The following is a 17,239-nucleotide window of genomic DNA, read 5'->3' as shown; positions in this document are numbered from 1 at the left end:
CAACTAGTCACCAGAGGTATACATTTTCTTGTGTGCACATTTCTGTATCCCAAACTACAGCTTCAAAATGGAGGAAGAATAAACTCAGGTCAGATAATGTTCATTCTGAATGAAATGCAGAGCTATATAAAGTATCTAATCTTATGGGAAATATACTATACATGGTTCTGTATTTTCATGCAGAAAGAAGGCAAGGGCATCCTCACACCTATACATTAATGCTGCAGACTTCGATCTATTACTTATGTTCAAAGAACCACTCTGTAAGAAAATGCATTATAAGTTTTCTGCTGACGTGCCCTGACTAATCAAACACATCAATAAAAAAGGTTTGATGACAAAACTTATCCAAATGTTAGTCAGCAGTGATAAGGGAAGTTATACTGAAAGGCTGTTCATAAATGTATTTTGTTAAATAAAGGTCTGCTTTAACAATAGGAGTGTGCAGAGCTTTTGAAATAATCTTTGTATGACAGACTTTTTTTTCTGCAGCTGTTCTTAAAAACTGTTCTAACTTAAATATGTGGATGTGTGTGATTCTTTTCAAGATAAGGAAGACTAATTTTAAATCCTTCCATCCAAACAATTACAGCTACCAACAGAGCTCTAAACTCTTACCAGAAGAAGATAATCTGATGTCTCTCTGATCGAACCGGAATATTCAAATCATTGAACAAATGTTTAATTTCATTTCTCAGTATTATTATTTTCATGATATCTGCATAAGGAGATAGTTCTGCCTTATATATGATTTCGCATCAATCATACATCCATTAATTCTAAACTGCTGACTTGCACTTCAAATAACCTACAGTATATACACTGCTCTATACATAGTTAGATCTCATACCAAAGAATGAGATGCTCTAAACTCCCTTTTCAGCTATTTCTTCACATGCCTTTAAAAGATCTACAACTCAAAAATACTTACTAAATTCCCATGATTTTGAGAACAGGAATCAAACCTTGGAGATTCAGTGGCAAACTCTGAAATAAACATTGATTGATTCTGCCAGAGAGGCATGTGGTGAGGTTGTGTGCAAAGATAAAAAAATCAGAACTCCCTGGTGGTCACAGGAAGTTAAAGAGGCAGTGAAGGAAAAGAAGAAAGCATATCAAAAGTTCCTGGCAAATAAGTCAGCTTTTACTCTTACAGAATACAGAGACAAATGTAAGAAAGCTAAACAGTGTGTAAAACTAGCTAAACAAAAGTCATGGGAGGACTTTGGCAAGAATATAGAAAATAAATATCAAGAAGGTGGCAAAATATTCTGGAGGTTGTTGAAGAAGCTTAGGAATGGAGGAAAGAGTGCTGTAAAAGGAATTAGAGATGATAAAGGTGACATGAAAACAGGAGAAAAAGATATCCTTGAAGTATGGAGTAATTATTTTGAAAAACTGCTAAATGAAACAAGCAGTGATGACAGCACAGTGATAAAAAACACTGACCAGGCATGCAGTCAGGAATACATATCCATACTTGAAGTAGAAAAAGCCGTCAAAGGCTTGAAATGTGGAAAGGCAGCAGGAGTAGATGATATTCGACCAGAAATGCCGAAGTATGGTGGTATAAGAGTCTTACAGTGGCTGCACTGCATAGTTCAGAAAGCCTGGACAGAGGGACGAATTCCCGATGATTGGAGTAGAGCTCTCATAGTACCCATATATAAAAAGGGAAATAAAACTGAATGTGAGAATTACAGAGGTATTTCCCTACTGAGTGTTCCTGGCAAGATCTATGCAAGTATACTTGAGAAACGGTTGAGAAGAATTGTGGAAGAAAAGCTTGGTGAAGAACAAGCTGGATTCAGGCCAAATAGAGGCTGTCAGGATCAGATCTTCACTTTACGACAAATAGTCGAGAAAGCATGGGAATATAACAAAGATCTGTATTTAAGTTTTGTTGATTTGGAAAAGGCATATGACAAGGTGCCAAGAGAGAAGCTATTCAATACGCTGCAGTTATATGGTGTCAATGGGGCATTATATCAAGCAATACTTAGTCTTTATTTGAGTTGTGAGTCAGCAGTTAGAATTGAAGGAAGTACAGGAAGATGGTTTAATGTTAAATCTGGTGTGAGACAAGGATGTACATTATCCCCTCTTTTATTCATTATCTATATGGATCACATTATGAAGGAATGTGGTATTAAACCTGATATCAAAATTGGAGATGTTAATGTCAGCTCTTTGCTTTATGCGGATGATGTTATACTTCTAAATAAATCCGCTACAAGTCTGCAAGATTCTCTGACTAAATTGAATAGCTGTTGTAATAGATATGGTATGAAGGTCAGCAATAAAAAGACAAAGACAATGAAAATAGGCAGAATCATTGAAAATGTCAACTGTGTTGTGAATGGAGAACCTGTGGAACAAGTAAAACATTTCAGCTACTTAGGCACAATTTTTACTGAAGATGGTAAACTAAATATAGAAATAGACAACAGAATCAGCAAAGCTGGTATCGTGGGAAGTCAACTGAATAAATTCATATGGAATAAGAAAGAAATTAGTCGGAACACTAAATTAGCTGTATACAAGACTGTGTTCAAACCAATTTTAACTTATGGATCTGAGAGCTGGGTCAGAAGTAAAACACTTGACCAAAGACTAGAGACCGCAGATATGAGAGTCCTGAGAAAGATTAGAGGCGTGAACAGATGGCATCAATGGCAATATCATATTAAAAATGAGGATATTAGGAAAGAACTTGACATTGTCAGCATCCAGGAATGCGTTAGCAGAGCTAATCTCAGATGGTATGGTCACTTAAATAGAATGGGAGAGGAAAGATTAGCAAAACAAGTGTTCTCTGCCAGGTTGGCAGGAAAACGACCCAGAGGAAGACCAAGATATAGGTGGATTGATACGGTACAAAGTGCCTTAGACGATAGAAATATAAGATCTGATAATGTTGGAGTCTTGACAAGTAACAGACTGATTTGGAGGAAAATTGTAGATAGGAAGTTAGTAGTGATGTAATTTTTTCATGTAGTACTGTCATATCCTGTACACCCCTTGAGGGTACATGGCAGGAATTTGATGATGATGATGATGATGATGAAGTATTTTGAGTCTCAAGACATCTAATCTTTACCATCTTGTCTGTCATTTTACAGACAAGACAGTAAAATGTCTTATCTTGTCTCACTGTAAAATTTTTAGAGCTTTTCTACTGGTCTGATTGAATATTGATCAATAGCTAATTAAACTTCTTTAATTTCTTAAGTTAAACAAAGAACTCTTCCTCCACTGCTCTCTAGAGAAAACTTTACTGCATACTTCCTTTGCTGAATCTTGTCTATAAGTCTGATTCCTGTTTTTAATCTGGCATGTGTTTAACTCAATGATCTTATACATATTTTAGAATATTTCTGTCTGTCTGTATGATCAAAAATTGTTCCTAAATAATAAGAACCACATTCCTTTCAAAATTAACATTAACAGTCATTAAATTATTTTTTAAAATTTAAGCCTGTTTTAGTTACATCTTACTTCATTTAAAACAATTCAAAAATTCTTTTAAATGAAGTTAAAATTAAATATTCAAGTTAAAGCTATAATTAAATATTCAGGGTGTAGTTTGAATTAAACCCTCAGTTCTAAAATTCAGAAGAGTGAAAACATGGAATCATATCTGGCTATTATTTAAATGGGTGCATTATTTCAAGCTTTATTTCTGCATAAATACACACAAATTAACTTGCCGTCAAATTTGTATCAATCAAAGAATTAATTTCATTTTTTAGATTAATACAAATAGCACATTTGACCAAAAAAAAAGGGTTCATTTCATCTGTCAGCATTTCCTGGAATGTAAGATATATCACTTGTAAGTATATAGTTTCAACAGTTATATAGGATACTATGATAAACTAACACAAAGGTTTGTTACCTAGATTCATATCAGTAATTATTTTCCAAATTGAGTGAGCTATTACTCATCAAGTCTCTGATATAATAATGATATGCATTTACAATGCTTTCTAAAACATTCTGTTATATCTATCCATCTACATCTTAGTCTTCCTTGCAATCTTTTTCCTGCCTTTTTTTTGCTTCAAAAACCTCTCACTAATATTTTATCTCCCACTCTATTTTAAATGAAGTTACTACTGTAGATTACCACTGCTTACACATTCTTAAATACTAATAATCTCTAGTTTCCTTCTTATAATTTCATTTCAACTACTTCTCAATAATCATGTGATTTATAATCTTATAATTTTCTCTTAACTCTAGTTTAAAGTGCCCTACTAAAACAAACTTAAAAAAACAGCAAGACATTTTACTATAAATCCCAAATACAAAATTTGATCAAATCTATCTCCAAGACAGGTTCTGTTATGTATAAATAGGCAATACAATGCTGACAAGTGTTTATATTCCTTCAAAAAAAAAAAAAAAACATATCCCTTGATTAACGCGATTAATTAATCCCTCGTGTTACCGTGTATATCAAAATCACTTTAATCAAATATAACAATCAATGTTAAAAATTACAATTCGTCCATGATCGATTACTGTATTAATAATTCTTTTTATATGGTACTCTTTTAGGAAAGATAAAAAATGAATGCAAAGTAAATGTTTAATAAATGCTTGTACCTACATTAGTTACTGCAATTTTTTTTATCAAAGAAAGTTATCAAGAGTCATTTGAACAGTTTCAGTTTTTTCTTATCAGCATAAATTCTATGATAACAAGCAAAATGACTCGCTAGACCTTGGCAAAAACAAGCATTCTTCAATTAACATGTGGATCCATATCCATTAGCTGCTGCTTAAGCGATTCTAAACTGCAAAATATTCCATCCAGTTCTTTGATTGTTATCTCCTTTAGAACCTCATCTTCATATTCCATTTGTTCGTTATCTTCATATGTGCGTTGTTGTTCAATTTCAAGAAGATAGTGGTCACTGAAATCTTTTCAATTTGAATCCAATAATTCTTTAACATCTTCTGCATCAACACCATCAAAACCAAGATCTTCGCCAATTGCAACAATTTCTTCAAACCATGTTTGAAGAAATTGTTGCAATTGAAAACCACCTAAGTCATTAGCGCATTCTGGTAAAAGGTTTTTACAAACAGCAGTTAGAAGACACTTGCAGTGTCTTCTAACTGCTCATGCATTTTGAAGACACTTGCTCCCACGAGTCATGAATGTTTTCAATTGAGTGTTTAATATTAAAATTTTTCCAAAATTCTTGGAGCGTAATTGCATTTTCTCCCGTTGTTGTTTCTACTGCCTTTGAGAATGTCATTTTTCATTTGAGAATGAAAATTACAACAACTATGGGTTGCAGTAATGATGTATTTCGTTAAAAAAAATTAAATAAAATTTTCACATTCTCAAGATCATTAAGAGAATTTGGATGAAATTTTTTTTTGAATGAAAAAATTTATGAAGAACGTAATTTGTAAATACAGCAGAACAATTGGAGCTTGTAATACACCCAATCTTATGTTTAATGGGAGAAATGATGTCGTCATGCTCACGACTTGTTTTCTCTTGGCCAGGAAACATGCATGTTTCCTGGCTTGCATGTTTTTGCATGGTAAATACAAAGGCACATTAATTAAAACTCTTGCCTCGTACATAAAGGGATTGTTGCAATTAATTCACTGTGTTAATGAAATCCTGCGTTAAGCAAGAGATACCTGTACATGAAAATCTCAACAATAGCTTAAACTTAAAAAAGGAATACATGTAGTAAATGTAGTCTATATAATAGCTTCCAAATTAAGTTTTAACAAATTGCTGGTTTAAAAATCTGTAAGGTTACAGCAACTTACATAGGTTTCCTTAAAAAAAAATTGAAACAAAAACCATAAATTCTTACCTCAAATTGTGTTACTGCAGCAAACTTTTCTTTACGATCTGTATCAAAATATTTGCTACGATAGAAACCCTTCATCTTATCATTAAGCTCTCCAGTAAATTCGATATACAATTCCCCTTCCCCAGGTGCCAAAGGTGGATCAAACATCAATGTAAGAATTTCATCATCATTAGAAATTTGGACATCATTAGCTAGTTGAACTAAAAAAATAAATAAAATAAAATAAAGAAACACATAAATGATGAAAAATAAAATTCCACAGTATACGAGGGTGGTCTGAAAAGTTCTCAGCCTTGGCCATAGATGGCAATGCTATCGGCAATTTTTTTTTTTTTTTCTAAGTTAGTACATCTGTCATAAGCATTCATGTGAAATTGCAAATCATTCTATGAAGTAGTTTGCTTTATACAGCTGTCTGAAGCAAAAGTGTCTGTATCCCTTGAAATGGATAAAATTGAGTATCGTGAGGTTATAAAATTCTTTGTAAAAGAAGATTTAACACTAAAACGAAAAAGAAATTCATTCAAAGTTCATAAAAGTTTATGGACTCTCTTCTCCTTCATTTTGAACAATTAAGAAATGGGCTACCAAGTTTAAACATGACCGTACCAGCCTTGAAGATGATCATTGTGAAGGACGTCCAAAAAGTGTCACAACACCAGAAATCATTGATCAAGTGCACAATATGGCATTGGATGACCGGCAAGTCAAAGTGCGTAAAATTGCTGAGACTATATAGGCATTTCAAACATGTAGGATATATTTTGCATGAAGAATTGCAAATGAAAAAGCTATGCTCGAGATGGGTGCCACGCTTGCTCACAGCAGATCAAAAATACACTCGCAAGAAAATCTCTGAACAGTACATAGAGTGTTTTAACAAGAATAAAACTGATTATTTGTGTTGATTTATTACTATGGATGAGACTTGGATTCACCATTACACACCAGAATCCAAACAGCAGTCAAAACAGTGGACAGAAGCTGGTTGTTCAGCGCCAAAGAAGACAAAGTCGGTTCCATCAGCAGGAAAGATCATGGCATCGGTGTTTTGGGATGTTAAAGGCATTTTGTTTATTAATTATCTCGAAAAGGGTAAAATGATAACCAGGGAATATGATTCCAATCTTTTAACCAGACTAGATGAAAAAAATCATCTTTAATCAGGATAATGCACCTGCCCACAAAGGTGTTTTGGCAATGGAAAAATTAAGGGATATGCACTATGAATTGTTGGAACATCCACCATATTCCCCAGATTTGGCTCCCTCTGACTTCTATCTCTCCCCAAAACTAAAACTCTTCCTCCCTGGTCAACATTTTTCTTCAAATCAAGAGGTGATTGCAGCTGTAGAGGGGTATTTTCAGATCTTACTGAGAACAACTAGAGGGACAGGATAATGGTGCTGGAGCATAGCTGGAATAAATGTATTAGTCTTAAGGGAGATTATGTTGAAAAATAAAAATAATTTTGAAATTATAAATTCATTTTTTCATTGTTAGGCTGAGAACTTTTCAGACCACCCTTATGAAGTAATGCTTAGTTTCGTAAACAAAATTCTATATGATCAATACTACTCTGTATTGATTATATAGTAAGAACCACAACAAAATGTTCTATACTGTTACACAAATTCTGTAAATATGAGTTATTTGACTCTCTTGGTTCTAGGAAAAGAACAAGGGAATCAAATATTCCACTTGCTAAAATCTAATCTTCCTAAATGTCAGGGGATGGGAAAATCAATGAAGTAATACACCTACAAATAATGATTGGAATGCTCAACTATCAAACTTTTCCCATGTTAGGAAGGAGGTGAAATAACCAGTAGGACTGCAAATAACAGGCATCAAAATGATGGATATCTGTATGGTGTTGAAGGTTGAAAAAAAAAAGTGAGTTTTTATGTAACTCATGTATATGAAAATTTTGCATAACAATGACAAAACTGCTACGTCTTTTGAATTCCCTTATAATACTCATTCTGATTGGTCCTCTTAAGAGCCCTCACCAAGCTCTTGAATCTCTTGCACAGTGGGAGTGGGGAGAAGTTTGTGATACAGTTGTTATATCCGGATAATAAAAAGAGAAATCAATAAATCAAATTTGTAATTCAAAATTTATTGCTTTTTATACATTTATCTAAAATCAGAATAAAATTATTTATTATTATCATCATCATTAGAAGTCCATGGAGTCAAAGTCTCACTGTGGGAGATCCCGCACTCATATGCACAGCTCATCATACAGTGCCTTAAATACATTCAATGCCTCGGCACTCACTACGCTCAAACAATGAATTTCAATCACCTACCTGCTTCCATGCAAAAATCCTACACCTCCTCATTCAACTTTCAAGGGTGGCTTTTTGTTCTTCTCCCCATTCTATGAAAAATATGATCCATCTCCTATCCACTAGACTCTACAAACTGCATTTCCTCAGTCAGTCAGTCTATTCAATATTCCAAACTCTAGAAACTAGCTTGGTCAATCATCTCTAGACCCTTTCCAATATCTTTTCATCCTGCTTAAAACCATATTACCAAATCTCAAACAGTAATCCACATGCAACCTGATCAAAGCTTTATACAATGGAACCATATGCTTACTTCTACATGTGAGTGTCCTCTACACCAGCATTCTTCAACCTTTTTACACCTGCGGACCAGGGAAAATAGAAGAAATATTTTGTGGACCGGCTGACTGCTAAGACAGAAACATAAACCAATGTAGATAGTATTTTATTTATTAAATCCACTGTTATAAAATTACAATTTTTAGCTAGTGTAACATCTGCTGCTGCTGCTTCTAGGTTAGAAAATTTGACATACGTGGCTGGAGCGTTGTTTTGAGAGATGAAGCGCTGCAATAACATCCATTCGATTTCTCTGTTTGGTTTTTATTACTGATATGGCTGAAAAAGTCTTTTCACACAAATAGGAAGTCGAAAAAACAACCAACAATATGATAGCTTTATAACTCAGAGATGGATATTCTTTTTCAAGTGATATCCAAAACTGAGACAATGATTGCATTTTATGTCTGGACACCAGAAGACAATTTGACCAGCTTTTATTTTTCACAAGGATCAAAAAGTGCACATGATTTTATATCTTCCAAGAAGGGATTATTAATCCAGAGGTTACCTTTATGAGGAGCCTCATTTTCAGGGAAATAATTATTAAAGTTTTCAGCTAACGCCCTTAAATGTTGACTTATGTTGATTATGACTTTCTTGTTGACATCAGCAGTAATCAAAAATTCTCCCAAATGTGGAAACATTTCTATATCTTTCTCTTGTATGCGACTATCCCAAAGAGCCAGCTTCTTTTCGAACACATCCATTTTATTTCTCAGTGTAAAAATATTTGTACAAGACCACTGAAGAGAAATATTAAGTTCATTAAGAAGGCTAAATATGTCTGCCATATATGTAAACCTTAACCACCCATTCTTCATTCAACAAAGGCTCTACTACATCAGATTTTCGCTCCGCAGAAACTGCTTTACTTCTTCCCTCAGTTCGAAAAGGCATGCAAGAACCCTTCCTCTCGATAACCACCTCGCTTCTGCATGGAGAAGGAGATGGTGGTGATGCGAGTCCATCCTCTTACAGTGTCATGAACAGCCTGGAGGTCATAGCTCGACTACAAATTTCATTAATGATCTTCACCGCACTGTTCATCACAGTGCTTAATTCAGTAGAAGTTTCTTTGGAGCTAGGTGCTCCCGGTGGATCATACAGTGAGTGGACAAAACTTCTGGGTGCGTGACTTCCTTTATTTTCACAACTACTCCTGAGCATCGTCCAGTCATGCTCGCAGCACTGTCCGTACACACTCCGCTGCATTTGCTGCAGTCTAAGCCCTGCGCTTGAAAATACCCGTCAAGAGCATTAAATATCTCTGAACTAGTGGTCGATCCAGGTAAGTCAAAGCAACAAAGAAGTTCTTCCCTTAAGTCTTTATCTTCACTATACCTCACAAAACAAAATAGGATAGCATGGTTACTCATGTCAGTTGATTCATCAAGTTGAATCGTGAAATACCTCAATTTCTTTATCCCTTCTACAACTTGCTTTTCAATATCGGTGGCCATATCAATAATTCTCCTCTGAATGGTGGAGTCTGAAAGCGATATAGCCTCCAGTTTTTTAGTGGCTCGAGGACCCAAAATTCTCGTACGACTAAGATGCAAGGCTTTACTAACTCCTCACCAATAGTAAATGGTTTTATCATTTTAGCTATTCGAATAGCAACTAAACAAGATGCTCAAAGCAACGACTTGTCACTAGTAATCATTTTCATTTCACTTTTCTGACTTTTCATCTGGTCACGTAATCTTTGAAAAAAGTCCAGTGGCTTATCAATAAAATCTCTGTGCTTCAAATGCAAATGACGAGCAAGTTTGGAAGGTTTCATAGCGTTATTTGACACTATGAAATATGTGAATATTTCATAGTGTCAAGGTCTGTACTCGCTGAACTACTGCTTGACCAGTGGGCTGCCCAACGACATGTCCACACACTCCTGCAACCTTCCTCGGGAATTCTGGAACTCCAATCCGTAGAAAGAAGGGAAAAAAAGCCACGAGCTGGCGCCGCCAAGCTCTATATATCCGAGGCACGCTGTTCACCTTCCTACATCACGGTCTCCCCTCCTTTTTTGTGCTCAGCACCTAACTCCTCCAGCACTCAGTGCCGCCACTTCTCCTAGCATGCTTCACCAGAAACTTCCGCACGTAACTAGACTCTGGTGCATTTGTTCGCCTCAGGTCTTCAATGCTTAATACGATTATCTTGCTTGCAATATGACTCAGATACTTACACATTAACGCAACATTCACATATTTTTAACTTCTGGTAAATTTAACAATGACCAATAATAATATAAAGGATAAAGAAAAATACTTAAATTATAAATGTTATTGGTAATTTATAATTAGTTTTCTGTTCTCTGATGCACAATTATTAGCTCTGGGAATGTTGTTACTTGTTAAATCTGAACAAAATAATTATGGAATAAATTCTCTTTCATTCAGAATTTAACAGTATACCATCACTACTTTTCTCCAGAATATTGTCCTTGACTCTACTAAACAAAGCCATGGATAAGCTTATGTGTTCATCAGACATGTTGTAATAGATTTCCCGGTATTGATATGAACACAGATGGATAAGAAAATAACTATTTATTAACTTAAAAGCTAATATTTCACTGGTATTATATCCAGCATCTTCAGAGCACACAACACGAAGTTTGTTACAAATGCAAGACAACCACAATCTGGTGTAACAGTGGAGCTAGTATAAGTAATTGCAGTGTGCAACACAAGACTAAAGTCCTAATAAAGCGCCATCTAGGTTTAAAAAAAAAAAAATCAATTCAAATTTTTGAAATAACAGTCCAAACAATAGTCTTAGAAAGTTTGAAAAAAATAAAATAAAAGTAATAAATATTAATTTGGTCTTAGGATGACTGTCTCCCAAATCTTTGGCAGATTTATACAGCCATACCTGTTAAGGTTTGGAGTATGTTTTAAGGCTTCTGTTGATTCCAGGAACAACCTCTCTGACTTTTAGACAAGCTTCTGTGCATGACTTTTGTTTTTTTTAAAATTGATCCTGTGTGCTGGGGTATCCAAAGCATGGTCTGTCAGACCCGACTTGCCATAGCAAAAGTGTCAGATATATTTTTTGTGTTCACTGAGGCGGATGTCCACAGTTCGTCCTGTCTGTCTGTAGTAGACTTGATGGCAAGAACAGGGCACTTCATAGACTCTTGGATGTGATAAAGGAGTGCATTTGTCCTTAGGTGAACAGATGAGAGATTGCTCTCACTGCTGAACTTTCTCACCTACGTCACATCTTCCTAACAATGGTTATAATCCCCATAAGATAGATAACATACTAAATGCTACCCAGAAATCCCCTCTATCTACCACAGAAGACTACAACAAAAATATCACTATCCCATACATTAAAGGCACATCTGAAAAGATATCTAGGGTGCTTAACAAACACCAACTGCACACTGTATTTAAACTTTATGTGAAATGAGCAACTCTCATCCGTTCACCTAAGGACAAATCACATCCAGGAGTCTATGAAGGGCCCTGTTCTTGCCATCAAGCCTACTATGAACAGACAGGAAGAACTGTGGACATCCGCCTCAGTGAACACAAAAAATACATCCGACACTTTCGCTATGGCAAGTCGAGTCTGGCAGACCATGCTTTGGATACTCCAGCACACAGGATCAATTGAAAAAAACAAAAGTAATGCACAGAAGCTTCTACAAGTCAGAGCGATTGTTCCTGGAATCAACAGCCACCTTAAAACATGCATATTATTATGCATATTCTATTAAAGCTATTTAGACACAATTCAAACCAATTGTTCAGTGAAGATTTGGCAAATTAAATATGGAAATAGACAACAGAATTAGAAAAGCTGGTATGATAGGAAGTCAACTGAATAAATTTATATCAAATAAAAGAAAAATTAGTCAAAACACTACACTAGCTGCATGCAAGGCAGTGTTCAAACCAATTTTCACATAAGGATCTGAGAGTTGGGTTAGGAATAAAACACTCGATCAAAGACTAGAGACCACAGATATTATTATTATTAAGAGAGATAATAATATTATTATTAAGAGATATTATTATTAAATTATTACATATTAACAGATTTGTAAGTTCTGAGGAAAATTAGGGGCATGAACAGATGTCAATGGCAGTATTACATTAAAAATGAGGATATTAGGAAAGAACTTGACATTGTTAGCATTCAGGAGTGTGCAGGGCAAAGATAATCTCAAGTGGCATGGTCCCTTGACCATGCCACTTGAGACTGCCAGGGGGAAATATCTGATAATGACTTGAGACTTGACCATGCCAAGGGAATATCTGATAATATTGGAATCTTTACAGATAACAGATTAATTTGGGGGAAATGTTTCGATAAGAAGTTAGCAATGATGTAACTTTTTCATGTTGCACTGTCATGATATCCTGTACATCTTCCCAGCCCTCAGGGTACATATCAGGAATTTGATAATGATTTTACTGAAGTGGCCATGTGATTAGAAAGTTCCAAATATCAGGAATTTTTTAACCATAGTAAAACGCTATTGCTCTAGTTTCTACTGAATCATTACAATGAATTTGCATATGCATTAGTGAATGCAAGTATACTAATGATGAATGTGATGTCCATCTATTAATGTTCCTTATATTACTATTTATGTATTATATTTTAACAGCCATTCCCTTTTGGTTTTTTAAATTGGGGAAAATATCATTTTCAAGTACAGAAGAGTCTCTTATATTTAAATCTGTCCTGACTTAAGATTATGACTAATTCAATATAATAAGTGATGTTAACCTTTAGAATATAATTTATAACCCACTCATTATTTCTAAATTTTTATTAACCACTCTATAGTGGTTAATAGACTAGTGCTATCTCCAAAATTCTGAGACCTAGAGTATAACATTTGTTTCTTCTAGTAGACTAATGCCATAAGATCTACCATAACATGTTAATATAATATACAACATTATAAAATGATAATGAATGATCATAAAAATCAATCAAACACTGTACAAATAGATCGAGAAATGAATAAACATATTTCTGGAATTAAGCATATTTGTAAGAATTTTATTCTTTTCAATCAAGATAAGTACTGTGTAGCAGCAAGTACTGCTACACAGATGGAAGATGAATGTCATTGCCTGGTGCAAGATCACTTAATTCTTAGCCCATCCACAGTATAAAATATACTGTGGATGGGCTAAGAATTAAGTTTGCAAATAACCTTTCGTGTATGGGAGCAACATAAAAACATGTTAATAGATTTAGAAGAAAATGGTGGTGCGTGGGTGGGGGAATTATTTGTATAAAATTCAAGTTGCAGAAAATTAACACCAATGTGAAAGAGAAAAGAGTGAATTAGTGAAAATGCATTATTAATCAACCAAAACTGATTTTTATTTGAAGAACTACAGAAGAGAATGAGTAATTTCTTCTAGATGTTTCTACTTGTTTACTGTTGTTTTTTCCTTAAAATAATTAATTAGCATCTGATAGTATATTATTGTTGAAATTCGGGTTTTTATTGTATTCGACTATCTGATTTACTTCCTAATATATTTGCTGATACATTGCAAATTCAAGTAGAGAATGAAATGGCAGCAAAACACCCAAGAACAACAGGAGAAGTTGAATACAAGAAAGATACCATACTCGTCCATACTTCATGCATGGCATCCTTGGAAGTTTAGAATGAGTGCAATCAAGAAAGGGATAAGAGTTAATCCCCCCCCCGTAAAGCTGTGCATGTGCATGAGAATCATGAAATCAGTAATAAAAAGACCAAAACTATGAAAATATGTAAGAGCATAGAAAATTTCAGCTGCATTCTGAATGGAGATCCTATAGAACAAGTAAAATATTTCAGCTATTTAGGCAATTTTTAGTGAAGGTAGCAGGTTAAATCTGGAAATAGACAACAGAATAAGCAAAGCTGGTATGGTGGGTAGCCAGCTGAATAAATTTATACAGAATAAATGAGAAATTAGCCAAACTGGCAGTATACTAGACAGTCTTTAAACCAGTTTTAAGTTATGGATCTGAGAGCTGGGTTAGAAATAAAGCACTTAATCAAAGACTAGGGACAACAGATATGAGGGTTCTGAGAAAAATTAGGAGAGTGAACAGATGGTATCAATGGCAGAATCATATTAAAACTGAAGATATTAGAAAGGAACTTGACATTATTAGCATTCAAGAATGTGTCAGCAAAACTAATCTAAAGTGGTATGGACACTTAAATAGAATGGGCAAAGAAAAGTTAGCAAAACGGGTGTTTGAAGCCAAGATGGCAGGAAAGAGATCCATAGGAAGACCAAGATCTAGGTGGATTGATTCAGTCTAATAATAATATTTCATTTAGGTTAAAAAGTTTTAGTTTTTTGCATTTTTAAACAAAAGAAGTTCAGTTTTAGAGTTGACATATCTTTTAAATTAACAACTAAAATTTCTATTCAAATCTGTTTTATATTAAATCCTTGGACATGAATCTTCAAAGAAAACTTACTGTTGATGAACAATGAAAAAAAATATGGACCAGTTTTATACAAATGAAATCCTGAAACTGAAAAGGAAGTAAAAAATTTAATGCAGGTCATGAAGTAAAATACATCTTTTTTTTTTTACCTGATCCTGATGGAAGTTTGATTTCTGCTTTTCCTATTTTTAGCTCCAGAACATTTAGTACAACACGCGAAGTTGATTCATTTATCTAAAAAAGAAAAAGAGGAGAAACACTGAAAAACCTTTTGGAAATTTACGTATCTTACTCTAGTAATATAAAAAGCATACTTAATTCTACTTTTTTATTAATTTTATTATTTATATGTATTTCATTTTTATTTATAAATTAATTTTATTTTTATATGCAATTTTATGTAAAAAATTAACTATTTAAATGTACTGATCTCATTTCTCAAACTGAAAGAACATGTAATAGTGTGGAAAAAGATACAAAATTGTTGAAATTTGTAAAACATGGCATTTTTCAAACTGAATGTTGTGGTTTGTCAATCCATAAAAGGAAAGTGTGAAGAATTCACATACTACAATAGGATTTCTTGAATATACAAATATGATTGCTCATTCAACTATTTTACGGAATACTGTGAACAATACTGTGTCCCAAAGTATATACAGTATCTGAACCATTCTTTGGCTAACTGCTCTAGATAATTTCCATACATGTACAAGTATGGAAATTATCTAAGACAATTATATAAAGTATATTTCTTTTACTAAAAAATGAGCAAAACCAAAATTGAGATAACTTGGATTATAGAAAAGATCCTAAGTAACAAATTACATTAAATTCCATTGAGTCAGAATGGAATTATTGTAATTGTTTCAAATCTAAATTTTTCCATTTCTCACTTTTGGTTCAGATCTATTTTTAATGAAGCTTAAAATAGATCCATTAAAAATAGATCTGAACCAAAAGTGAGATGGCCTAACAAAATGTAGTCAATATCCAAAATCTGAATAAATTCCATGTGGCCAGAAAAGTTACTACATGCATACATTGAAGTGACAGATGCTTCTCATATTTAGAAAGGCTTACAAAAAAAACTTAATACAATGAAACAAATGCAATCTTCATAATTATATCTAATTATAATAATAATTATAAAAATATCTAATTAACTTTATTAAAACACACTCACCAGTCCCAAACATGAGGTGCCAAGATCTATGGCACCTCATGTTTGGGACTGGTGAACATTCCTTTCTTCTCTTTAACCACTTGCCCATTTATGGGCAAGTGGTTAAAGAGAAGAAAGGAATGTTGATATGTTTCTTGAAGAGCTGAGGGTTATAATCATTGAGGAAAACAGTGTTGGGAAGACTGTTCCAAAGAGCAGAGAAGAAGAATGAGAAGTTGGTTACGTTTGGAGCAGACCTGTATATAAATGCTGACCAGCAGGCATGTGTGTTCATACATGATTTGAGGCAAGTGGAGGAATGGTAATAGCAAGTTCAGTGGACAGCATCCATGGAAATGCTTATAGAAAAGACATAATGCAGTAGCAGAGTCTATGAGAGAGAGAGGTCATCAATTAAGTGAATGGCTCTCTTCTGAATACAGTCACGTACTCTGAGGAAGTCTGTAGGGGCACCATCCCAAATGTGAAAACAATATTCTAAGACTGAGCAGATTTGAGATTTATAGTACCAGGAGTTGAGCAGGAGAGAAATAATACTTAGAGTAAAAAAGAATACCAAGCTTTCTGGAGGCCAAAGAGGCTGTGGCTTCTTGGCAGGATAGGTTTGATGCAAAAGTCAACCCAAGAACAGAAAACTGGTCCTGGTTGGTAAGCAGAATATTATCAGACTAAGCAACTCGTATATAGAAGCTAATGACTTCACACATCAATAAAGGTTGAAACTGGTCTGGATAGTGACCCTTCCAATATTATACATGTCCGTAAGGATATGTGCCTTGCATTATGGGATGCTAAGGCAAGTGATGTAAAGTCATTAGCCTCTATATATTGAGAGTAGATTAATAACCTGATAAACAATAAACATTATGCCAGAGTAACAAGAACTTTTCTAAAAGTTCAAGTTGTTGATCCTATTAACATGCACTTCCATGTAACTGGTCCAAAATGCATCAATATTACTGTGGTCAAATAGTGTACCAGCAAATAGCTGCTTATGAGGTTCTGTATGAGGAAGATTCTCAATGCATCTTTCACATTGTACCTGGTAAAACTATTATTGTTACAATTACAAATCAGCAGAATTCGCTAATGATGCAACAGATAACGCTGATATGAGGGATGATTTCAT

The 17,239-nt window shown here is 34.2% G+C and overlaps 1 protein-coding gene across 1 annotated transcript in view; it reads right to left on the bottom strand.

Annotated features, from left to right (window-relative positions):
- Psa (puromycin-sensitive aminopeptidase) overlaps positions 1–17,239 on the bottom strand; it is a 218,977-nt gene that overhangs the window by 171,761 nt on the left and 29,977 nt on the right. Inside the window, exons 2-3 of the mRNA XM_090408456.1 lie at positions 15,074–15,158; positions 5,850–6,049 (exon numbers count right to left, since the gene is read on the bottom strand). Of these exons, the coding sequence (XP_090264582.1) occupies positions 5,850–6,049; positions 15,074–15,158 (285 nt within the window). The remainder of the gene's footprint in view (positions 1–5,849; positions 6,050–15,073; positions 15,159–17,239) is intronic.

This window comes from Typopeltis vanoorti, chromosome 2, assembly GCF_054136105.1.
Source record: "Typopeltis vanoorti isolate ZY-2024b chromosome 2, IOZ_Tvanoo_1.0, whole genome shotgun sequence".
Classification (NCBI taxonomy): domain Eukaryota; kingdom Metazoa; phylum Arthropoda; class Arachnida; order Uropygi; family Thelyphonidae; genus Typopeltis; species Typopeltis vanoorti.
Note: the sequence above shows the minus strand (reverse complement) of the source record. Positions and strands in the feature narration are given on the sequence as shown.